Source organism: Topomyia yanbarensis, chromosome 1 (assembly GCF_030247195.1).
Source record: "Topomyia yanbarensis strain Yona2022 chromosome 1, ASM3024719v1, whole genome shotgun sequence".
Lineage (NCBI taxonomy): Eukaryota > Metazoa > Arthropoda > Insecta > Diptera > Culicidae > Topomyia > Topomyia yanbarensis.
The window spans coordinates 157,703,783-157,729,515 of record NC_080670.1 but is presented as its reverse complement, the minus strand read 5'-3'; the positions used below and the strand labels follow the sequence as shown (position 1 = coordinate 157,729,515).

The following is a 25,733-nucleotide window of genomic DNA, read 5'->3' as shown; positions in this document are numbered from 1 at the left end:
TCAAACAATAAATGCAAAAAATGTTCTTTCGATTGACAAATAAACAATTTGCGATTTACTCCATTTTTCAATTTTTTTACTAGATTAAAAAAACGTCATGACGAATCACCCTGTATTAAATTATTCAGATCAACTTTATTCCAAGAGAATCAATTTCAATTCCTTCCTGCGATTTGTTTTGTTAATGCATACTCTCATACTTTTGGCAACCAAAATTTGTTTTACTCAGAAGTAACCAAAATTTGTTGGATATCTTTGGATTTGGTCAAAGTGGTATCTTCGTTCGGTATTGGCACTACACCCTTCTAATTTGTCTCGATTGAGATTCAACGTCTCAGTTCAACCGCTGGAAAATTATCCAGAATTCCGACTGTTTTTTCAGAATTCTGGCTCAAGTGACATAACTGGCATAACATTTGGCAGGGATGCCCTTAATTTGCTCTCAGTCCATTTGGTAACCCTATGAAAGTTGCGAAATCTGATCAAAAGAGTTTTGAGTCTTCGTGAGATCTTTAAAAGTGCAAAAGTTACTTTTGAAGGTTCCAAATAGATTTGTCCGTTTACATCCCCAGATGTGATGGAGAGTTGAATATTTTTCCACATCCGCAGATCGCTTGCCAAACAAGAATTTAATGGCAAATTTCGACGACATCTTCTTCCTTCGCTTCCGGTACAGCTTCCTTGTGAGAGTTTGTTCTGTTTATCGCTTGCGTGCTTCCAATGCTTTACAAACTTGGTTCGGTGCTTTATGAACATTGAATATTGAATTTTATTAGCCTTTCATACCTGCCGCTTTAGTGTATCAACCTGACTATACAGCTGTTTATTATTACTATCATATTGTGTATAGTTTCAACGTAACTTAATGACAATAAAAAATTCAACACAACAAAGAAAACAGTGCAAAGAAATATGAAAGCTACTTTTCAATTTTTCTCTTTAGTAGAAACTTTCAACGTCACGTTTTAGCTTATCCTCATCCCCCCAAAGGTCACAAAATGACTCCTTTTTCGGACACGCTGTTCTTTGCTTTGAAGCAGACCCTCGGTTTTGGTCTGTATTTGAAATGACACTTGTAGGTGTCTACATAAATTTCGATTATGAACCTATTTGTATATTAATTGTGATAATATTTAAAAAAACAACAATAACGAACCTTGTTACCACAAAGGAGTAATTCCATTTTCCTTCACCGACAGGCAATCTCATTTATTATCTACCACTGTCATCTGGTCCCAATATCGCAATAGACTGCAATCAACCCACGCACTTGTAGAAGAAAAAAACGATGAACGAATAGAAAACAACAGTAATTGAGAATAGATTACGATCTCTGTCACCTAGACTTCTTTTGCACTACAAATGTGAAAATGGGATGGGTAAATTAACGTTCGATTGATAGACTAACCGCACATCTTCCCACGCAATCGTTCGACAGAAGGTCACTCGTTAAGGGTCACGTGTGTCATCGTCCAGCGTCAATTCCACACAGACAACTTATCGAATGACACACCTTTCTTATACAATCCCCGGGAACCGCCCTAACTAACTATTCTTCACTTTGTTCTTGTTACTGTTCGACAGGGTAATGGAACAGGACCGGCACTCCGTCGTGGCGGAAATTCACCCGGACGAGCAGATACCGTTCGAGGATCACGATTTCGTGGCCCACTTCCAGCGGGTTTCGATCTCCGGTGAGGACACCAGCGGTGTTCCCTTGGACGATCTGGAACGGGCCTCTACCCTGCTGGTCAAGGCACTGGAGCTACGGCTCAAGTACATGTGGAACTCGCATCAGGCCTTCCCGCAGACGACGGCACGGTTCCTCAAGTCATCACACCCGGAGAAGTACACCCATCAGAGCAAGATGTCCATCGAAGGTGAGTGGGTCGGGTGAGAGCAAGTCGACTGGTTATTTCGGTATGCTGCTCCCTGCTAATTATATTTACAATCTTTTTCGAATCTCTTTTTCTAATGGATTTATTTTTTTGTATACATCACACGTCGAACTTTTGATTTTTGTTTTTTTTTCGCGTCGACGGTGGCTTTCCTGTTCGTTTATCGACGGGTTTAATTATGCTTCTTACGGTTAGTCTATGGTTTGGTGTGAGCGTGTATTTTGTCAAGATTTGGAGTTACTAACCGAAACACACTACTCTCTTCCTAAGTGTTATGCATGTAACAATATTTTGGTATGTCATCGCACTCAGTATCACTTATAATAAATCTAGAAACAATGCTATAGGAACATGGTACCTATAAGAGCCTCTCTTTGTTTACTTTCTAATTCGGCAATGATGGTGCTGTTTTAAATTAACCAGTAGGATAGACCGAGGTTAGTAAGGTTTTTTACTTGTTCAATTGTGAATTATATCAAAAATAGCTTGGAATGGTTTTAATGAACATATATCAGAAATTATCAAAGCCTCCACGATAAGCAGATTTTCAACCCATGGAATCAGAATGTAACCGAAAGTTCAGAAATTTACGAGCAATGTCCAAAATTTAAACCGTAATCAGGGGATCTGATACTCGTAACTCTTCAATTTACTACCTCGCATAAATGAGAACTATTAATGGATTTTGTTTTATTGTTTTTATATTATTTGTCATATTGGACCATAAACATATCATACCAAAAAACGTTGTGTTACAAATACTATACAAATGAAAACCTATGGTATTTTTGATAACCTTCTTCAAACTGTTGAATGATCTCTGATAATGTTTCAAAGATTTTCTTCCATTTAATTCCACTATGTTTCAAACATAGTGGAATTAAATAGAAGAAAATCTTTGAAACATTACGTACATTCCACTAAGACCTCCGTTCGCGTATATATTGTGATCTCTGATGCCAAGGCATGTTTCCTACCATGTGCTTTTGTCAATGCCCATTTTTTTCAATTGGTCGAATTTGCGGGCAATTAGGAGGGTTCGTATCTTTCGGAGCGAACGTAACATTTTTGGTGGTACCTTTTACCATTTAATGTAATGGCAAGATGCAAGCTCTGGCCAGAAGACTATAGAATCGTTTTGGTTTCAAATCATGGACGGAAGTTGTTTTTGTATGCATTCCTTGATGTATATTTTGTCATTCACCGAAGTAATTGCAATAAAGGTTTGCGAATTCTTACCGGAGTCACAAATAGCTTGCCAGACAACAGCTTTCTTAAGGGGTTATATATGTTGAGATGCGCGAAAAAAGGGAAAAGTTTGAATTTTTGTAAATTTATGTAGCTATATTTTTATGAAATATTTGTTATACGTCTAGCGTAGTACAGTGCCCAATTTGCAAAATCCACTTCAGAACATGAAAAAATATTAAAAATTGCCGAAGTTATAATAATTTTCGCAAAACGCGTTTTTTCAAAGAGGTTTACCTTGACTACGATTCCAGTCCAACAGCTCAAGTGAAAGCATAAAACTAAAAAAAATCATTAGTATAAATACATGTGGTGTCCTTGAACGATTCGTTGAAAAAAATTTCTTTTTGTTGGAAACGGGAACGATTTTTCCAAAAAATCCACTATTTTCACCTGAAAAAAAATATTAAAAAAATCATGACACTGATATGAAAATTTTGACGAAAAAATGGAATCGTTCAAGGACACGGCAGCTAAATTACGAACAATTTAAAAAAAAAAGTTTTGAGATCGGTTGAAAACTTTTCCGGCAATCGTAGTCACCGCAAAGACGTTTTTGGAAAACATGATTTCGAGATAATCGTGCTTAAAAGTTTCAAGTATAAGCTACGCCTCCGCAAGGGAATAAAATGAAAAACGCTATAACTGCGTCTAGTGCTCCGATCTCTTTAAAAATTTGGAATAACATTCTTAAGAACCTAAACTTTATGATAAAGTTATACATTTTTTTCGATTTTTTGACTGACCTCAACATATGAAACCCCTTAAATTAGTTATGAAATTTGCGTTTCGACTTCGTCTCATCAGAATCCGACACTAACTTAGTGACAGGACTAAGCTAGCGCCGGATTGATGCAAGAGAAAAGAGACATTTTGAATGTGATTGCATGATAGAAAACTTATCGGTAAAAAAGTGTTTCTAACAGTAACTTTATTCTTTTCAAATGGCTTACAATATCGCATCATCATGTCAATGGGAAAGTTACAGGAAATGTTATGGGCTTTTTGAAAGAAAAAAACCTATTGTTGATGGAGAAACGCGAATAACTTTTGAAAAGGTCGTGATGAAACAAAATAATTGTGTTGTAAAAACAAAATTTAAAATATCTCGAGAACTACTACATTTCAGAACATTTTTGTTATGAGCTTTTTGATTTAAAACGGCGTTTAGAATAATATTTAAAAAAATGTTGTTGTTAGGAAAACTTTTTTATTGAAAACTTCTCCATGAGCTAAGTTTCGTTTACGCTTAAAAAGGTTTGTTTACGTCTTTAAAACTATAAACATTAGACTGGTGACATTTTATGATGGGCTAACACGAATAACTTTTATAAAGTGCATAATTACACGAATTAATTGTTTTTGTTGTAGCAAAATTCCAATTATCTCGAAAACTATCGCATTTTGAAAGATTTTTGTTAAATTAATTTTGATTGAAAATGATACTTAGAATTAAATTCTGTAATCAAATTACAGAAATTCTCCATCATACAATACATTCAAAATATTTCTTTTCTCTATAGGTTTTTGTTGACAAAATATAAAAAATTAAAAAATGGATTTTTCTGCAATTTAAATTTTTAACATTATTTTTTTTTTGAGAAGAATGACACATTTTTTCAGTGTATATTTTACTGGTACAGAACTGTACATTCCCTGTAACTCGTTCTCAGATAGTTTTGCTGTTTAACCATTTATCAGACGGTGGCAACTATATTGCTACCTTTTCGTTTCGTTCCAACCGCAGGAATATGAAGTGAGAAGTGTTCCAATCTTATGAAATCTACTTGTTAGGAGCCTGGCAACTCTTCTTATTACTTTTTATTGAGATATAGTGAAAAGTCTCAGATTTGTGAATGGCGTGGCGAATGTGGCGATTTCCTTATAGACAATAAAAAAAGCTCGATTTTGAAAAAAAAACTCTAGATCCTATAAGTTGGTGATGCAAATTTGTAAAAAAAACAACTATTTTTAATCCGAAAATTTGGTTTATGAGTGGTAAAAATCGCAAAGAAAAAAATAAAATGAATAAATGAATGTCTGTAATCTGTGGTCTCATTTTTCAACTTATCCTCAGCATCCAGGGGTTACTTACTGTTAATTAGGTAATAATCAGTATCTCACCTTAATTTCTTTTTGAATTTCTGATCCAGCTCGATTTGTCTTTATAATTGCACCAATATCGTTGGACATACATCAAACATTACGAAGGCTGAATTTTCTAACGGGCGGTAGCAAGTGTATTTTCAAAACAATTTTTATTACGAAATAAATGTAAACATATTCTAAACTTAGTGAAAGTACGGTGTTTCTATTAAAATAATACTCATTAATAGACCCAAACTCTGAGCCTTATAAAGGGTTAAAATACAGCAATCGAACAAAAAAATGAAATTAATGCACGTAGAATCGTCTACGTCCTTTTGAAAAAATGCTCTTGAATCAAAATATTGCAATCGCCAGAGAAAATCATGGAGATTCATACGCCGAACACAACTGCAAAGTTTCGTTCGAATCGACGATGGTCATATTTTGCGGTCGGCCGGCTTCTCACGGAATCCCTCTGCTGCCCTTGAGGCCCTTCTAAATATCAAACCATTATGCATACACATCAATGTAGTAGTTCACCTCAAGAAGCATATAGTGCATACAGACTGCAGGTTACTGGGCTTTGGAACAGTAACCATAATGATCTTGCTACCAGGTCTTCCATAAAGCTTTTCCGGCAATGTTATAAACTTCTACTCCGATAGTCAAGCTGTAATCAAGGCTCTTAGCCCAGACAAATTTCGGTCCAAGCTAGTGATCGCGTATCGAATCGAAATCGAAGAACTAAGCATTATCAACACTATCTTGTTTGGGTACCCGCATATTCCGGTGTTAATGGAAACAAAAGGGCTGACGAATTGGCCGGGGCAGGTGCAACAATTAACTTCGTTGATCCTGAGCCCGCCCTGCCAATTTCGACAAGTTGGATAAGGGAAAAAATACGGTCCTGAGTTTCGTCCGAGCACCGTAATTATTGGAGAAATTTACAAACGTGTCGCCAAAAAAGGCGTTTCCAGAACAACCTCGCCCATTTTTCGAAACTCCACTGCGGCATACTGACCAGGGCTCTTACCGGCCACTGCAAGCTCAATTGTTACGTGGCAACTATGCAACGCACTGAGCTATTTTCATGTGATCTTTGTGAATCCGACTACGGATCATATTATCATATTATCTTATATTCAACTTGCTGACAGTAGCGCAATTGCGATTTCGAGTTTTCGGGCGCCCTTACATAGATGACATCGGCTAAAATTAAAACTCAGAAACATACTAAAGTCCCATATCCAATGTGGTGAAGAGTTTTAGGTTTACTCGCAGGCGATTTGAACCACTTGTGAATTTAACTTTCCTGCGATTTGTTTTTGTGCTGTTATTTTTTTCATCCTTCCAATACTACTTCCTCCCACGACACGGCAAGGCACAAATCCTCGACTACGCACGGGAACGTGCCATTTGAACCAATATATTCTAATTCCTTCTACTCCATCAAGTTTTGACAACTTTCTCACTGCCAGTTCGTTTTCGATAATCCCACGTATATGGCACTCCTATCCCATTTGTATTGAACGGACATAAGCCAACATTTCAGCGGGCACACAAATTATGGGCCCCACTGACAGTTCAAATTGTTCTGCCTGTTTTGAATAGCTAATTGAAGAAAAGTGTTGTTTTGAACATGTCGGTCAATAACAAAAACTTTACACCATGGTGCACCAACAAATTAAATGAACTCGACTATCACAAAATTGTGTCGAATGAAGTTGATTCTGTTTATTGTGGATTAGATGTTTTAGATGTTGGCATAGAAATCATGGCGGCGTAGCAGATACCTGGGTAATCCATTTGTGCATAATATTTCCACGTTAGTCTGTTGAAAGTCCACGCATTTTGAAATAAACTGTTACACACCCCGGGGCAATGGATTGCACTGGTGTTGCATTTTCTAGCAGAAGAGCAGGCCACTAGACGTGTTTTATTCCCACTTCTGCTAGAAAATGCAAAACCAGTGAAATCCACAGCCCCGTTGTTTTTCATTGAAAAACGACATAAGAGATAAAGGTAAACAACAGGGCCCTGCGATCAAAATTAACAAATTGTCAATTAATGCGAAATGGTAGTGGTTTTTGGCTGCGTCCTTACTTTTTCAGACAATTTAATTGAGCTTTTTAATGAGTTCGAATCGAGATGCCGAAGGAGGCGGTTCAGATTTTGTTTGGCTCTTGTGCATGGTGATGTGGCTGGGTGGCGTACCTCTAGCCTCAGTTGGTACTCTGTGTGTGTGATTACGGCGGAACTGAGTTGCATACGACTAGTATGGGAGGTTAATCTTTTGCCTTGGTGGATTAGCGTTGAGTCTGCGCTAGTGTTTAGTGACATCGTCGATCGGAGAAATTACCACTAGAAAAGTTTCACGATATTGAAAATCGAATTCCTTCATGTGTAGCAAAAGTGTTGATTGTGGAAGAATAGTGAAGAAAATAACATGATAATGTGTGAGCACTACTAAATTCCGTTTGGTGTAAATACCACTACAACTACAAGGCATATGTGTTGTCATGGGAATGGCATTGTGTGTCGTGCTATGGCATCGTTCATGTATTCGGGTGAGAAATTTCCAATAGGATTTTTATATAATGCCAAATATATCTCGACAAACATATGATTGCGGGCCGACTGTCGGAATTCACTTTGAATGGGGATTCCGGACGAGCCGCTGCTCGCTAATCGCAGATATTAAAAGTAAACAAAAGAGAAAAGTTTTCTCTTTCATAAACTGATGGGAACTGTATTCAAGCAGTAATATGCTTGTTTCGTTTTTGGATCGGAGTCGCTCTAGGTTCGCTCGGAGCTGTCATTTTTATATGGATTTTGTAAATATTAGAACAGACCTAGAGCGACTCCGGTCTGGAAACGGGATCGGCAATGGTTTCTCCGGGGTTCCCCTTCGGGGAGAGTTTTGGCGGATGGCTTTTACGTAGTTTGTCGAGATATGATTTAATTAGTTCAGTGCGGGTAGGACAGGTTTCAACAAAATCTAATGCGTCAAGGCACCGTCACGCGCACAACCTCGATGGAATATACACTGGAGTTCAATTTGTTCTGATTGAGATAATTATTATGGGCATAATTTCGATGCTTATTATTAACGTTTTTGTTGATATTGGATTACATCATAGGGGCAATGCGAGTAACAACTACACTATGCATAATCATCATTTTCTAAAAAATTTCAGCCAATATTACTATGTTCTCCACGTAGCAAGCTTCTCTTAAATATTTCTCAACAAATCATGCTTTGTTAGTTCGGAGTTGGAAGATGGTTCGGAGTTGTTTGTTGGAAAATAGTTCGGAGGACTTCTATAGTTTTTTTTATACATGCATACAAGTTTTTAAAGCATCATTTTAAAAGTACCAAACACTGGTCAGTAGCGGAGTGGCACGACACGGCCGGTCTCTTTATGCTCACATTTAATTGGCAAATTGGTTTCTTGTCGTTCTTCTTGTCTCTAGTTTTGTTTCTATTTCTAGTGGTAGGCTGAGAAATAAAACACGCGTGTGTCGTCGGTTGTGTGTCCGACATACAGGGTCGCTCGGTTCAGACACATCGGTTATACTTATTTTATACCTCGCAGGATGCACTCCGGTTAGCATAACGACGCGTGCGATTATTGTTATATTAGCTATATTACGAAGACTTTAACTACATGGTTCCTACCATAAAAAAAACTCATGAGTCAGAAAAAATAGTCGCTTTTCGTTGTATTCTACAGTTCTTTGAATGTCGTGTATAGAAACAAGGTGAAAGCTCACGTTCCGTTATACAATTAATAGCTCTTCAGGATCGGTCATAGATCGAGGACCCATATTCTGTACAGCGCTGCAGCGATGGCTTCTCATCTGGCGCTGTTAAACGCGTATGGGTATATATGTATATGTGCAAATATGTGTGTGTGCAAATATATGTGTGTGAATGTGTGCATGAGTGCGTATGTATGCATGTATACATGCGTCTTTTCATATGTATGTTTACAGGCATGCACACATGTGTGTGTATATGTGCATACACTGGATATTTGAAAGTAGATCGCGATCGGTGGTCCGACGAAACTTTGCCTTAGAGGTTGGAGGTAGGTTCAGCCCGCGGTGGCTATGACTCGATATGAGGATAGACTAAGTTGTGGTTTTATTTGAAAGTGCACATTAAAAATACTCTTGACTTGTGTTCCTACTACCCAATTCTCAAACGAATATTTATAGCAGACTAGCTCGCGCTTTTAGCAATACTCCTACGGCCGGCTGTTTGGAGTTCAAATTGCTGTAGTTTAGGAAAAACTAAATCACTCTTGATGGCCGGCTATCCAGAGTTTAAATACAAGAAAAATCATAACTAAATATCTTTTTGCTCTGAGTATACGTGTACTCGGAGATTAACCATCCCACCGCATAAAACATATTCATTTTGTGGTCGCATTGCCTGCTTGTGGCGAATCCTAGACCTGTACCTGTCCTTCAATCCAACTCCGTAATATCTATAGAAGCGTCGCTGAGTCGGGGGCCTTCCTTAAGTAGGTATTACATCAACATTTCCTACCCTATCCTAAGTATCGGTGAAGATGGTCGTGGCCGGCAATAACGATTCTCATGCTATTGGTTTACTGAACTCATAAGAGATAAACTTCATTCCCGATCATTTATCTCACAAGCAAGATGAGTTGAGCTACCTATAGGCAACATGATAATCGTTAGTATGCAATCTACGAATAGCACCGTGCTTCGCAACGCAACGCAACGCAATTTAATTGAGCTTTTTAATCTGCGTACAAACTTTTTTACCATACCCAGAATGATATTTCGACGAGAATATTTCAAATGGGCCGATAAACAAAACGTAAACAATTCCGGTTAATACTTACTTCAAATGGACACTAACAAAGCTTTATACATACCTTGGATAAGCCGATTTTGAAGCCTGGCTGTTGGCGAAATAATGGATTATCGAAAAGGCACATAAGCAAAATAACTAGTTTTACTTATGTTCCCTTTCACTTCCCCTCAAAAATTAACGGTTCATATACACCAAACAACAAAACGGAAACATTTGTTCATGGGCCCTTTTCTTAATGAAAAAGGCTATACTTGAAAAGGGAACAAAAACATCGCAACACCAAGAAAGGGATCAAAATAAACGTCACATAATCATTTGCTGTAAACAAAAGGGCTCACCCGCACGCACTATAAGCTAACGTCTCTCCGAAAAGGGATTATGGGAGAGGGCACAAAACCAGTGCGATGTTTCAAAAGGGACCAAAACAGTTATCTACAAAAATCGTTCAACATACAATTTTTTTAATAAATCTGGTATATTATTCGGAAAAAATGGTTAATTTAACACGGCATTGAGTTGTTTGGTCCTTAAATCAAGCTCCTGTTCATAAATGGGAATATAAAGTACGAGGTAATTTTTCAGAATTTTTTTTTTGCCTTATGAAATGTTGACGTCGATTTTATCTATCGTTTACTTGCTCCAATTGGGGAACGTTGCAGTTGGTAAATGATCGAATCGCATCAATATTGGCTGGGTTTTCCAATCCTCCAGTGGATGATTTGTCCTGGATGGTCTTTGGAAAGGAATTGAATTCTTATGGTCCTGAAAAGGGCCCTTCCAGCGAGGCTAACACAATGAAGACAAAAAGTGTACTACTAACACTTTATTTGCTGTTGATATTTACAGGTTAGAGGTTAACGCTAGAATGGAGCTTGCTAGGGGTGCTTCCGTTTTTATTTTTCCAAAGCTGTAGCATGTGAAGGTAATCTCGGCCTCAGGCACGCCAAAATTACTCACTGTAGATGCTGCTAGGTAGTGCGCCGGTGTAATCACCAAAAGTCTGCAGGCTCGTTGGACATGATGAACAGGCGCCTCGAATTCAGCACTGCTTCAATGTTGGCTGAAAACTCCTCGGAACTGAGCTTGACATTCCCTAGGATACGTTTGAGATGTGCTTTGGCGGACTTGACTGCAGCTTCCCAACGTCTTCTTCGTCTGGGGGCGTACGGCGCGATGCGTTGGACCGCTTGCTGATCACGAAACTGGTTGTAGAGCTTGTGCATCCCGTGGTTGACCGTTTTTTGATCTAAGCGAGAACAAACACTGTCGTACCACAGGACAACTTCTCGAAATTTCATCCTCAACTCGACGGATATTTTCTTTACTAAATGGGACAGCAGGAGGGAACCAGATAACGCTTTCCGTGGAATTGACAAGTCGACAGGGGGTGCCAACTTAGACTTAATGGCTCTTCTGATCTTTGCCGTTGCGCCGGTGTTGTTTGTCACACATCTACGAATTTGGAGCTGGTTGAGGTGTGACAATGAGCTATGAAGTCCTTCCCATTGTTGAGTCAAGCCGTCGTTGACCGGGTCATCCCAGTCTACCTTGATTCTCCACAGATGTTACGCTTGTAGTTCGGAAAGGACGATGGCTGATGACTACAGGTCGAGAGGATCGTAGAATGTGGTGATCAACCGCTTGGTCACATCGTCTGCTTGAAGTAGTTAACGAGGAGTAGTGCTTCTACTTCTGAATCCCAGAGTAGACCAAGGACCTTGATGACCCTATTCGCTCGACTTTCTTTCAACGGCCTTAGAGCTCACGTTCTTCGGGTGGCACGTGTTAACTCTACCGAACACCATTCGTAGATGGGAAAGCCGACGCGTGCCTGCAGCTGTTTCAGTTGCTGTTGTGCTTCGACAGCCTCCGACACCGAATCGGGACCAGACCGTATCGTACATGTAGACTTTTTTTTTATTATTTCGGCTGTAATCTTCCACAGTCTACTGTGGCTGGCACCGCACTTCTTGTTATGGGGCCCATACTCTACCATAAGTAAAGGTGTCCAGTTGCAGTACGCGTAACGGTTGCAAACTTCTTTCACGCCAGAAGATTCATTGATGTTCAGGTGCCATAAGAATCTGACGATACATTTTGAAGATGTCTACTGGGAAAGTTGTGGGTGCAAAAACTAAACATGGTAGAGTACGACTTGTTTTGCACTACCGGATGGACGAGGAGCTTGTCGTTCAAAGTAAGATTGTATGAGAACTATTTCGCGGCGGTATAGAATTCCGGTAATAGGAACATTGGCTCGCTGCTTTTTGGCACCCAAATGGTTGGCCATTTCCTCCGTAATAAAGTTTACTTGGGAGCCGCTATCGAGGACGACGCGACGGGGATGAGGTTGGCCGTGTTTGTCAACGGTATCTACCATTGCGGTGAGCAGCAGTGCGGTCTTCGCGATCCTTTCTCGCATCACGAATCACGAAATGGTCGGCTATTAGCCGTGATCTAAATCCAATAAAGTCCATTCGATGTATTGATTTTCGATGTGTCCTTGCCAATTTAAAATTTGGTGCAGTACCTCAGCTTAAATAGAGTTTTAAGAACCTTGGGAAGCAATCGACACACCGGTTCTGGAATCATTGATTTATTGAATCCCACAACGCCAAACAGATGTTATTGTAGCTCGACGAAGGATCAGTTATGTTCTTTTCCTACCTTTCCTTGCGACTTTTTCTCACCCTATCCTATTAAAATGGTAGCCGTACAAACAAATTCGTTTCCTGCATTCTAACTATTCACTTCATCGAAACTGTGTACTAGCACTGTATCAGATATGAATACCATTTTATGTTGTTTTTATTTATATTTGCACAATATCAAAGGATCTTCTAACAATACATTCATTCTTTTTCGAGTACAGAAGTTTTAATTTTAGGCTCATTAGCCTCTTGATAGCGAAATAGTTCACTCTTCTCCTCTGTAATACCCTTTCGTTTCCCCCTCTTTCAGACCACCCAGTAAACCCTCCCCAGAGCACCGAGTCGCCGTGGCTGATCGAGTTCCCGAAGGACTGCAACTACACGGTCCGCTCCAACAACGGTGTCTTTGAGGTGTTCCGGGATGCTGAAAGTACGGAACCGTTCCCGTTCGAGTACACAAAACTGCCAGTCTTTGTACAGGACATGCAGATGATGTGCTCGATGATCGCCGATGGTCCGCTGAAGTCATTCTGCTATCGCAGATTAAGCTACCTCTACTCCAAATTTCAGCTGCACGTTCTGCTGAATGAACTACGTGAGCTTGCTTCGCAAAAGGCTGTGCCACATCGGGACTTTTACAACATCCGCAAGGTGGACACACATATTCACGCTGCCAGCTGCATGAATCAGAAGCACCTGCTGCGATTCATCAAGAAGACGTTGAAGAATAACCCGGACGAAGTGGTGACCGTCACTAAAGGGGAACAGATGACCCTGGCCCAGGTGTTTCAATCGATGAATTTGACCACGTATGATCTGACGGTGGATATGCTCGATGTGCATGCCGACCGGAACACGTTCCATCGTTTCGATAAGTTCAACGCTAAGTACAATCCTATCGGGGAATCCCGACTGAGAGAAGTGTTCCTTAAAACAGACAATTATTCGAATGGAAAGTATTTTGCCAACATTATTAAAGAAGTCGCTAGTGATTTCGAGGAGAGCAAGTACCAAAATGCGGAGCTACGGTTGTCGATCTATGGTAAATCACCGGACGAATGGTTCAAGCTGGCTAAATGGGCTATCGATGGAGACGTTTACTCGGACAACATCCGCTGGTTGATCCAGATTCCCAGACTTTAGTAAGTGTTTCGTGCTGTCTTAGAGCGAGTGTGTCAAACTAATTTGTTTTAATTTTTAGTGACATCTTCAAGACCAACAAGTTGATGACCTCGTTCCAGCAAATTTTGGACAATGTATTCAAACCGCTTTTTGACGCAACCAACAATCCCAACCAGTTTCCGGAGCTGCACAAATTTCTACAATACGTTATAGGATTTGATTCAGTGGACGATGAATCGAAACCGGAGAACCCACTGTTCGACGGAGATGTGGCAACCCCGGATCAGTGGACAGATGATGAAAATCCCCCGTACGCGTACTACATTTACTACATGTACGCTAACATGACCGTGCTGAACCACTTCCGTACGGAGCGTGGCATGAATACTTTCGTTCTTAGACCACATTGCGGCGAGGCAGGTCCGGTGCAGCATTTAGTTTGCGGTTATCTGATGGCGGAAAATATCTCTCATGGATTACTGCTGAGAAAGGTACCAGTACTGCAATATCTGTACTATCTCGCACAAATCGGTAAGTGATTTGGATTTTTATCGAGTTTATTCGATCTAAGCGTTATTGATTTCACAGGTATTGCCATGTCGCCACTATCCAACAATTCACTCTTTCTGAACTACGACCGCAATCCATTCCCGGAGTACCTGGCGAGAGGCTTAGTGGTATCTCTATCCACGGATGACCCTCTGCAGTTTCATTACACCAAAGTAATCGATAGTCCGTAATCAGTGCTAAGTTCATCGAAGTAAAATAATATTTAATTTCAGGAACCCCTGATGGAAGAGTACAGTATCGCAGCGCAGGTGTGGAAGCTGAGTTCGTGTGACATGTGCGAACTTGCACGGAACAGTGTTTTGATGAGTGGTTTTCCGCACAAAATGAAACAGCACTGGCTAGGACCGAACTATACCCGTGAAGGAGTCGCCGGCAACGATATTACGCGCACTAACATGCCGGACATTCGCGTTGCTTTCCGCCACGAATCACTGGTTGATGAGTTGTCCAATATTTTCAAAGTTCACAGCGAACTTGCTCTGGAGTTGGTCGATTGAGTCATTTGGCATGATTGCGGTTGCCACCCACGGGACCGGGACGGGAAGGAGAAACTGAGAATCTTTTGAATGCGGTGGACCACTTGAAGTGGGCGAGGATCGTACGTCTAAGGTACGAGGTTTATGTACTGATGAGGTAGCTTGATATTTTTCAAACGAAACGCGTACCTCGGAATATTTATTAACTTTTATGTTGAGATGAATTTATCGTTTGTTAGGCCATTGTGTAAGTGTAATGTTTTTCTCCTTCATTGGAAGGACGTATAATGTTTCAAATTGTGTATTGTCAAAAAGTTTCCAATATTTCGCAAAAATCGCAAAAAAGAATATGAAATTTCTTGTTGTAGCCCTTATAATAGAGGATCATATGTACTATGTTATGTGATTGGAAGTAATATATATTTGAATTGATTCATTCAAACGATATGTTTCCTATTGTTTGTTTTATCTGGAATATCCGAAACTTTCGTAGGATGCATTTTACTTTATCTCTGCTTATATCGAAGCTACCTATCGCATATCAACCAATACGAACGGTTCATACGAATCCAACGGATCAAAACATTTTTTTCGTATTTTTTAACCGTACGCTTGAACGTGTCTACGAAACGTTCTGTCTGGCCATTCGATTGAGAGTGGAAATGCGCAGTAGTAATGTGTTTAATACCATTTGCAAGTTTTCTCCGTACTCGTGAATTGGGCACCGTTCTTCGACATCAATGTTTCTGGCATACCCACACGGGCGAAGAAACTGCGCGGCATTTTGATAGTAGCCGGGTTGGTGATGCGGCATGTTTGGATATTCCCTGGTCATTTCGAGTGCGAATTCACCATAACTAAATAGTAGTCACTATCTATGTGTCCAGCATAATCGGCGTGAACTCGTTGCCGTGTATGAGTGGGCTTAGACCAAAGAGCTGGTTTCACGTATGCTGGTGATTTAGCAGCTGATGCACAGTGAGTACACCGTTCTACAAAATCTGCGATCTCACCATCAAGGGTCGGCCAATAAACGTAACTACGCAAAATTGCTTTCGTTCACTGAATCCCGGGATGATCTTGATGTAATTGGTCGAGACATCGCTTGCGCAGCTGATAGGGAATAAGCCGCTCTCCGAAAAAGATACACCTCTGTACAGTCGTAAGACTGTACACCTCTGTACAATCGTAAGGCCAGCCTTCTTGGACGAACCGGAAAACATTCCCTAGAACTGGATCCGTTCGAGTACCTTGCTGGATATCCCTAAAATAGAGCGGAAGAACTGTGATCGATTCAAATGCTACTATTCTGCCGTCATTTTCAAGCGGAATAGCTGCGATCACATAATCTTCTGGTTTAACATGGCTGTTGAGATGAAATGTCGGCACTGCCAAATTTGTATGTAGTCACGTACTCGATGGTAACGTGGTGCCCAGCGCTGGAGACGATTGGCTGTGTTGACCGGAATTCCTTTAATTAAACTGAAAATTCGAAGTAATGGTGCAAGGTCTGTTTGCAGTCGAAACCGGCGATCAAAAATCATGCGATGAAACTTCATGACTGCAAATATTATGGCTAGTACTTAACGATCAAGTTGGTTGTAATTGCGCTTCGCCGGTGCCAATGCCCTGGATGCGTGTTGGACGACCTTCAATGATCCGTCTGGGAAACGTTGGCAATTTGTCGTTCCTAGGCCAACTGAAGATGCATCGGCTGACACATTGACCTATAACTTTGGATTATAGTGGGTCAGGAGGAGATCCCATGATACACGGCCCTATTCTGCGCGGCGTGTGACGTGAGACGACTAATCTCACCTCACTCTAAGTGACTTTTTTGACCCAATTCTGTAGAATAGTCGCCGCAAATCCGAATATTACCATTAGCCTTCCGGACAGCTACGATTGAAGCGGCCTAGTCCAAGTAGTCGGCTGGTGTGATGATGCTCATACGTTAGAGTCGGTCCAGCTCTTAGTCGACGGTTTGATATGTCAGAACACAGTTGGCGGCTTTCTGAGATGCTCCCATATTTCTGCGGATATCACGGTTATGTCGCTGGCAATATCAAACTGCAACCGTACTGGAATACCGTTCAGTTCGATCGCGACAAATTTCCTGTGACGCTGAACCGCGTTCACGGAAATCGTTACCGTTGTAGTACTCACCACTGTTAGATTTACTTTTAAAATGGTGCCTAGGAGGCTTTCTTGAACTCGAACAGTAGCTTTCTTTGTGTCCATAATTACTGCATTCTGAGCACTGGTCCCGCTCCTCGTGCATCATCCCGCAGTTCAAACAAGGACTTGGTTCCTCCTTTTTATCCTCGGAGGACGATTTGTGCGAGTTCGGAGTGATCTCACGGACCCGAAGCTGCTTTCTGATTATGTTGACCGAGTTTCCCGTTCCTTCGATCATGGCGGCGTCGTGTCGAAGGTTCATTAAACGCTGGCACTCGGACGATAGCTATTCAAGCGTTACATCCTTTTGTGTATCTAACTGGGGACGTTCTCTAAATAAAACACTCCGTTACTTCAGACTGCCGAACGTGAACTGTCGGCTCTCCATCTGGCTTACTCTACATATATTCAAATATATTCGAACTCATTATACCATATATAATGTGTGTGTACTATCTTCTCGAGGGTGTTTACGTTACACCGCAGTCGATACACCACAGTTCTTCCTCCTAAGAAGTATCATGCAATTCCAAGAACCTAACTACATTATTTGCTTCTTTTACTAGTTAACATTTTTACACTTAATTTTGACCGAACTTCGTTCGGAATGCAGAGCATTATCTTTCTGCTAGCTTCCTATTCATAATTCGTTTTTCGACAATTTGCATAAATAAAATCGTGATCTTTTTTTAATTTCCTAATTCTGCTAGATCTACGTACGTTCAATTCTAATAATTTCGAATCCTTTGATCCCTTCATTGTCTTCGGTCGTTTTTCAACATTCGTGTCCGACGGTGGAAACCCGAGGAATTCACTTTCTAACGATGCCGATCGATTGCGCTTTAGATTTTTCCTGCTGGCCACTGCAACGTTACGACGTGGGATTTCCTTCGAAAGCCTCAATTGCCCTCTGGCTGCTACCGCCAGCACGCTTCCAATTGCTACCTGAAAGGTGTTAGAGGAAATGCGTTTAACAAATTTTGCCTCGATCCACCTAGAAAAGTCGCGAGGGTTATGATTTTTATACCATACTGTATCTCCGGCTGTCAGTTTACTGAAAGGGTCATTAAGGTTCATTTCACAAAACTTGGGACTCGGTTCCCTTAGATCATTGGTAGAATGTTCTAGTTGTTTCTTGTAATGTTTTTTTGGGTTGATTAAGTCAATCAACATTTTTGGTTTAAACCCCAATAATTTTTCGGATGGAAGAGTTCCATCGATCGTCAATGTAGTATTTCTATAATTAATAAGAAATAGATTGAGTTGGTCCTCTATGTCTAACTTTCGAATCTCTTCGTCAAGTAAAATTTTTTTTAATATGTCTTTAACTATCCTAACCGTTCGTTCTGCTTGTCCATTGCTTTCAGGGTTATAAGGAGGACTTTTCAGTACTTTTATACCTTGTCTTTCTAAAAAGGTAACGAACGATGCGGAATTGAAGGGTGGACCCCCATCGGTCACTACCACATCTGGAAGGCCAAACCTTGCAAAAAGTCCAACAAATTGTTTTATTACTTTTGTAGCATCAGTGCCGTACCGCATCCATTCTAACTCGATCCACTTAGAAAAGCTGTCTACGATTAAGAGAAATATTTTTGTTTCGAAATAAAAAAAATCGGCGTGAATACGGCTAAAGGGCCGAATCGTTGGTATCCAAGCACTAGGTGTTGCCTTTGCAGTCACAGTCATTTTACAACAAGCATTACACACACTGACATATCTCTCTATATCTGTATTTATACCGAACCAATACACTAACCGGCGAGCCATCTGCTTCATTCTAACTATTCCTGTGTGGTTAGCATGCAGCAATTTAAGAATATTTAGTTGCAGTGTGGATGGAATGATAACTCTGTCTTGAAAGAGTATACAACCATCAATAACGTCTAAATCGAAACGGTTCGCATACACATTCGCGAAACATTTATCTATTCTATCGGGCCAACCATGCTGATGGTAAGCTACTATGCTCTGCAGAAATGAATCCCGTTTTGTTTCGCTGGCAACCTGTGTGAAATCCAGTGGAATATCTCTACCAAAATTTATACTATTAATATAATTTCCATCATACTCTTTAGGGACCTCTTGATCCAGTGGGAACCGGGAACAAAAATCAGCATTCCCCATGCCGGCTGAAGGTCTATAGCGAATTTCAAATTCGTAAATCGACAATTCTAAAACGTATCGCTGCAGCCGAGTCACAAAAATAGCATTTTGACCTGATTTCCCGAAAATCCCAACTAGGGGTTTATGGTCGGTGTATACAATAAAATGTTTTCCGTATAAAAATTTGTGAAACTTTTTCACCGTGCATACGAGTGTCAGTGCTTCTAGATGAAGTATTGGATAAGCTTGCTGTGCTTTATTTAATGAAAATGATGTAAAACTAATCGGTTTCTTTATGTCACCCACAATATGTGCTATAACACCTCCCAACCCGTATCCTGATGCATCTGTCACAAGAACAATGGGTTTCATTGGGTCAAAAAATTCCAACATATTTGCATTAGCTAATTCATTTTTACAAAGTTTAAATGCCTTTTCGCAGTCGTCATTCCAATCAAATTCCATGTCTTTCTGTAATAATTTATATAAGCAGCGAAGTTTTGATGACATATTAGGAATAAATTTGTTGTAGTAATTAGCCAGTCCCAAAAATGCTTTTAATTGTGTAACATTTTTAGGTACTAATGCTTTACTTATGGTTGTCAACTTATCAGGACAAGGTAGTAATCCCTTGTCTGTTATCATATGACCTAAATAAGGAAGCTGTGTGACAAAAAACTTACATTTTCCCCAGTTAACTTTTATGTTGGCATTGGATAACCGTCGCAATACCTCTGTTAGTTTCATTTTACAATCCTCAAAATCATTCCCTGCGATCAATACATCATCTAAATAACAAGTTACACCTTCTAGCCCATCCAACACTTTATCCATAACTTGCTGGAAAATTGCAGCACTCGATGAGGCTCCCTGAGGTAGTCGATTATATGTGAATAATCCTTTGATGGTGTTAATTACCGAAAATTTTCTCGACTTTTTTGAGAGTGAAAGCTGCGTGTATGCACCCTCCAAATCTAAAGCACAAAATATTCTAGAATTTGCTAAACGAGCAAACAAATCCTGTGTGGAAGGCAACGGATAAGAATTTGGAATTATTTGTTTGTTTATGGATGCCTTACAATCAATCACTAGTCTTATATTTTCATCTTGACAATTTGACCTTCAATAAAGACATCCAATAAGCATGGTTCACTTACATTATTAATGGACGACACATTCATACACATAAATTCACCTGAGTCATCGTCTGACGAATCCTCCAATTTTGAACGTAGTCCCTTAAAATACTCGCTAAGTCTCTTATCTGTGCCTGAGTCCACTTCCTCTATGAATTTTACCGAATTTCTGGTAGCATTTTTTAGTTTGAAGCATGTCCTGGCAATATGCCCCTTCTTGTCACAATGATTGCAAAAAAAATCAGCATATTTGTTTTCACGTGGTCTTTCACGTCTTTCGCCATCGTAATCCCGAACTTTGCTGCGACTTCTACTTCTACTGAAGCCCCTGTTCCTATAATTTGATCCTTCAAACCGATCACGTCTTCCTAACCTCGCTTTGACTGAATTTATTTGTCCATGATTGTCACTTATCAATTTGGCTCTGGAGCCAGCCAACTCCCAGTTTACTATTAATTTTTCCGTTGTCGCTAAAGTTAGATTCTCCTCGTTTAATATTTTTTGTTGCAACGTTTTATCCCAAACGCCCATAATCAACTTATCCCTGATAGCGGTATCACGAAACTCTCCAAAATTACAAAATTTGGCTTGCAGTTTTACTGCAAGCACGAAATTTTCAGCACTTTCTGTAGGGCTTTGCATGCGATTGTAGAATTTGAATCTTTGGATCAAATCCGAATCAACCTTGTCAAAACGAGTTTTTAGTTTTTGAATCATATCACCATAACTGATGGTAGTAAGATCAGTGGATGGATACAACAGTTTTAACTCGTCAAAAACTGTTGATCCACTTAGCGTGATGAACAGCGCTTTTTTAGACTGTTCAGGAATATTGTTGTATTCAAAAAAATAACTAAGACGCTCAATATAATTACTAAAAGATGTGCCCGCAACATATGGGTCAATGGTGCCAACAATATTATTAGCCATAGCGATAGTTTTTTACTAAAAAATTATTAAGAAAATTATAGAGCTTACCAGATCGCTTCCTCTCACCACAATTTACGATATTCTAAGCGTCTTTACGCTGTTCTTGTTGGTCAATCTCTCACTGGAATATCGTATTCAGCCACTCAGCAAATTTACATCAACCTATTAAAGAAAGGAAACGGAATTACTATAAATTCTCGATACAGATTTACCTTTTTTTAAAAAAAAACTCTTATGTTAAAGCACTTATGCTTTCCGGCTAAATTTCTATAGATTTGCTAAATTTGTATAGATGGCTAAATTTGTATAGATTGCTAAATTTGTATAGATTGCTAAATTTGTACAGATTTGTTAAATTTCTATTGTATTTGCCTACTTTTGCAAATGGCGATCTTTTCTTCTACAAGCTTTCTTGTTCAATTTTTTTGTCTTACCACAAAGCCGCTATTGACTAGCGTGCGGCTTGTACCACTCAGGAACTTTTTCCACACAAATGCTTTCTTAAAAGCCAGTTTACGCGGTTATTAAACCGGAACTAATCCTAATGCACGCTTGATAAAAAAAAAACTTTTTTTTTTAACACCTCCTTGCTCGTCGTCACTTTTGTGTATCTAACTGGGGACGTTCTCTAAATAAAACACTCCGTTACTTCAGACTGCCGAACGTGAACTGTCGGCTCTCCATCTGGCTTACTCTACATATATTCAAATATATTCGAACTCATTATACCATATATAATGTGTGTGTACTATCTTCTCGAGGGTGTTTACGTTACACCGCAGTCGATACACCACACATCCGTCCTCCCCTCGAGTTTACTCAGCAACCTAGTTCGAATCTCTGCACCCACTTCCGACTTAAAGAACGAAGATTAGTGACTTGAATTGTTCTCCAGCCAAATTTTCAAGCTCAAACTCCACACAGCTGTCACAGATGAGCCCAGTGAGGAAGCGATAAGGGTGTGTTGACTAAGCACGTGTTCCCAGCTCAGTTCCAGTTGTTCCAATAGTATCTCATCCCAAATATCTCTCACAATGTGGCGGTATCACATTGTGAGTTTGACAATCAGTTTCTAAGTTGATACAGTTCACTGCGAAATGGTCCCTCCTTTCAGCGATGGTATCCCTTGTTGGCTAATTTCTCGAACGAGGTCACGGATCTGATCACTGTTCTACAGTGGAATAGCAGAAACATTATCATGAAACATGACTTACTCTAGAAATAGACCTCAACTTCCAAGATTTTAATATTATTCGCTTGGATCGAGAAGGCTTACGGAGGAGTGCTTTGGGGATCAAAAAGTGCTATAGTTTTGAGTCAGTGATTCTCAACCTGGGGTCCGCAGACCCCTAGTGGACCGTGAAGTCTTTGCTGGGGGTCCGCGAAGAAAAATATATTTACCGAGCGCAGATTGAAATTTAGAGTCTTGTTTCCTATCAAACTAAAAATAACATATTGATAGCATACGAAATTGATGCTTATCCGTGGGGGTCCGCAACGACCCAGGGTAATTTCTAAGGGGTTCTTGGTATGAAAAAGGTTGAGAACCGCTGTTTTAGATGATTTTAACTCCAACGGTACGGCATGGGGTTGCCGTCATGATGATAATCGATCTACCTTACTCCATGAGCTCAACTTCAATATGACCATTTTAAACACAGGTGAAATGACCCTCCAGCGCGCTCGTATGCCTTAGATTTGCCCTCTGCTCGACATATTTGCGGTTAAATTGGATGTGGAAGGTAGTCTCTGATTCCTACGGCAGCGACCATCTGCCAATCGCAATTACTATTGCGAACGATACAAGGCCACCGAATAAAATCAATGTTTCGTATAACCTCACACGAAATATCGTTAGGAGGAGCTACACGTCCGCGGGAACCGGTAAAATCGAGACAAGAGCTTTCTTCAGAGGAAGAGTACGGGTTCCTGGCTGGCTTCCGGGACGACGGGCTACCCGCTAGCTATCGACATCGACATCGATGAGCACTCATTGGGGCACGGCCCGGTGCTTACGAAACCTAAACAGTACTAACGAGAGCGTTTTTTTTACAATGGAGAAGACCTTTACGTCCTAGCCCAGTACCCGTGCTATTGGTAGATGTCCAAGCTACAGCACGGGGTGTACTGGGGGCGTGTCGGGCTCGAATGGTGACGCTGCCATTAATACCGACTAAACTCCATTGGGCTCCGCCATCGTCCCCCCCAGGAACTACCTCTCGGTATTACTTCTGGGGGGATGGCTGTACTTAATGTACTCATTCACTCTCACTCACGCGTTCATAAGTCCTGTATGAGGCTTACTTGGGTACTCTCTCTATCGCACCTTGATTCATTCTCAAACACTCCACATGAGGCTGATTTTTGTGCTCACCTTTTTCGTTCCTTGCGAGGCTGACTTGTGTGCTCAGCTTACTCATTCCTTGCTAGGCTTACTTTTGTGCTCGCCTCACCCATACCATGTGAGGCTGACTTGGGTGCTCACCCTATCACCTGATTCACTCTCGATCGTGCCACTCTATTATACCTCTGTCACTCCTCCTTGCATCCCATGTGGGACATTTTTCTTAGGCCCCACTTCTGACATACCATGCGAGGCTGACTTGTGTGCTCACCTTTTTCATTCCTTGATAGGCTTACTTTTGTGCTAGCCTCTACCATACCATGTGAGGCTGACTTTTGTGCTCACCCTTAACATGCCGTGTGAGACTGACTTGGATGCTCACCCTTTCACCCCTCTGCCACGCCATGAGGCATCGATAGCTAAGTTCCAACATACTACGCTACGACCCTTCCATCTTGGCACGAGGCAGTCCACTTATACGCCTATACACTCGCTCTTCTGCCTTGCTTCGGGGTGGCTGGGTTTACCCCTTACGCGGTTGCCAGTCGCTGCGCCAAACCTGCCTCAGCATGAACAGACCATTCACTCCCTTTTTTGCGCTCGGCCTTTTTCGCTCCAACTAACCAATCACTAGTTAGCCGTGCCCGTCGTCTGTTGCTCGGTTCGCCAGATTACCTGTAGCCTACAGGCAATCTGGGTGGTAGCAGCCGAGACTGCGTTCCACTTCTCCACCGATTGACACATCCGCTGAATAAGGGTATCAGGGGTTGTGTCCCAGCCACAGACGTCAAGCATTGCGCTTCTTTCGACGTCGAACCGAGGACATACGAACAGTGTGTTCGGCAGTTTCGTTTACACCTGGGCAGTTCGGGCAGGCTGGGACCTCCGCGTGCCCGAACCTGTGGAGGTGCTGTCGGAAACAGCCATGGCCTGACAGGAATTGTGTCAGGTGGAAGTGAACTTCCCCATGGGGTCTTCCCACCCAGCTCGATATGCTAGGTATCAGCCGGTGGATCCACCTACCTTTCGAGAAGTTGTCCCACTCACGCTGCCATCTGGCGACCGAGGTCACCCTGGTGCGCTCGCGGGCTCCTCTATTTCCACGTAGCTCGAAACACTCCTCATCTTCCCGAATGACCAGCCCGACTGGCATCATGCTCGCTATCACGCAGGATGCATCGTGTGATACCGTGCGGTAGGCAGATATCACTCTGAGGCACATCACGCGGTAGGTGCTCTCCAGTTTCTGTAGGTAACTGGTTACCCTCAGTGCTCTTGACCATGTACCTGAGGATAGATACGGCAACGCCTGCCAGTAACCTACGTCTACTGGCGCACACCTTTGAGCTGTTGGACATCATCCTCGATAGAACAACAGCAGTCGACGCTCTCTTGCATGTATAGTCGACATGGCTGCCGAAGGTTAGCTTGTCGTCTATAATGACTCCGAGAGACTTCAGACTTCGCTGTGACTTCTTCCACATGGATAACTGCATGTTGTGCCGACTTGCAGTTGTTGACGAGAACTACCTCCATCTTATGATGAGCGAGCTCCAGGCCTCTCGCGCTCATCCATTCCTCCACCGTGTTGATCGCGTGTTCTCCGGTTAGTTCTACCTCAGGGATTGACTCCCCGTAGACCTCCAAGGTTACGTCGTCGGCAAAGCCGACGATCTTGACCCCAGGAGGGAACTTCAGTCTCAGAACCCCGTCATACTAACGAGTGTGGAATATTCAAACTTTTAGATATTCGATTTCGCCAAGAAGGTTTGTCCGGATTCCGCCTGCACAGAAGATTTATCGTGCCGTGTCCCCTCCGCCCCCCACGATAACGCGAACGAATCACCGTTTTCTATGGTGGAGTTCTCACTTGCTCTCTTATCATGTAACATACCCCAACTCGTCTGGAGGAATCCCTGCTGGCTCCAGGAGGACCACCCGGCGTCCCAGTACATGATTCTTGTAGATCAAGGCCACCCGAGTCTGTAACCTACGCCGTTGATCTCCCGATTTTATCATTTTTCCAACCTCCCTCCCTTGGCTTTGATACTCAGAAGTATCATCCCTCGTGTATAAGATAGCTATAAAATCTCCTTAGTTTCATCACAAAAAATATGCATATGTAATCCCCAAGTTT

General features: G+C 41.3%; 1 protein-coding gene and 1 long non-coding RNA gene across 8 annotated transcripts in view; one reads left to right on the top strand and one right to left on the bottom strand.

The window, feature by feature from the left end:
- The window catches only part of LOC131678864 (AMP deaminase 2), a 76,144-nt gene extending 60,795 nt beyond the window's left edge, over positions 1-15,349 (top strand). For all 7 annotated transcript variants that reach the window (XM_058959317.1, XM_058959301.1, XM_058959294.1 and 4 more), the window contains 5 exons: positions 1,585-1,880; positions 13,045-13,876; positions 13,936-14,387; positions 14,445-14,578; positions 14,639-15,349. In XM_058959317.1, coding sequence (XP_058815300.1) covers positions 1,585-1,880; positions 13,045-13,876; positions 13,936-14,387; positions 14,445-14,578; positions 14,639-14,923 — 1,999 coding nt within the window. In that variant the 3' untranslated portion in view covers positions 14,924-15,349. The remainder of the gene's footprint in view (positions 1-1,584; positions 1,881-13,044; positions 13,877-13,935; positions 14,388-14,444; positions 14,579-14,638) is intronic.
- LOC131678939 (uncharacterized) overlaps positions 1-22,317 on the bottom strand; it is a 38,348-nt gene extending 16,031 nt beyond the window's left edge. Inside the window, exons 1-2 of the long non-coding RNA XR_009303763.1 lie at positions 21,687-22,317; positions 21,301-21,414 (exon numbers count right to left, since the gene is read on the bottom strand). This is a non-coding gene — a long non-coding RNA (uncharacterized LOC131678939). The remainder of the gene's footprint in view (positions 1-21,300; positions 21,415-21,686) is intronic.
- Between the last annotated feature and the right edge of the window lie 3,416 nt (positions 22,318-25,733).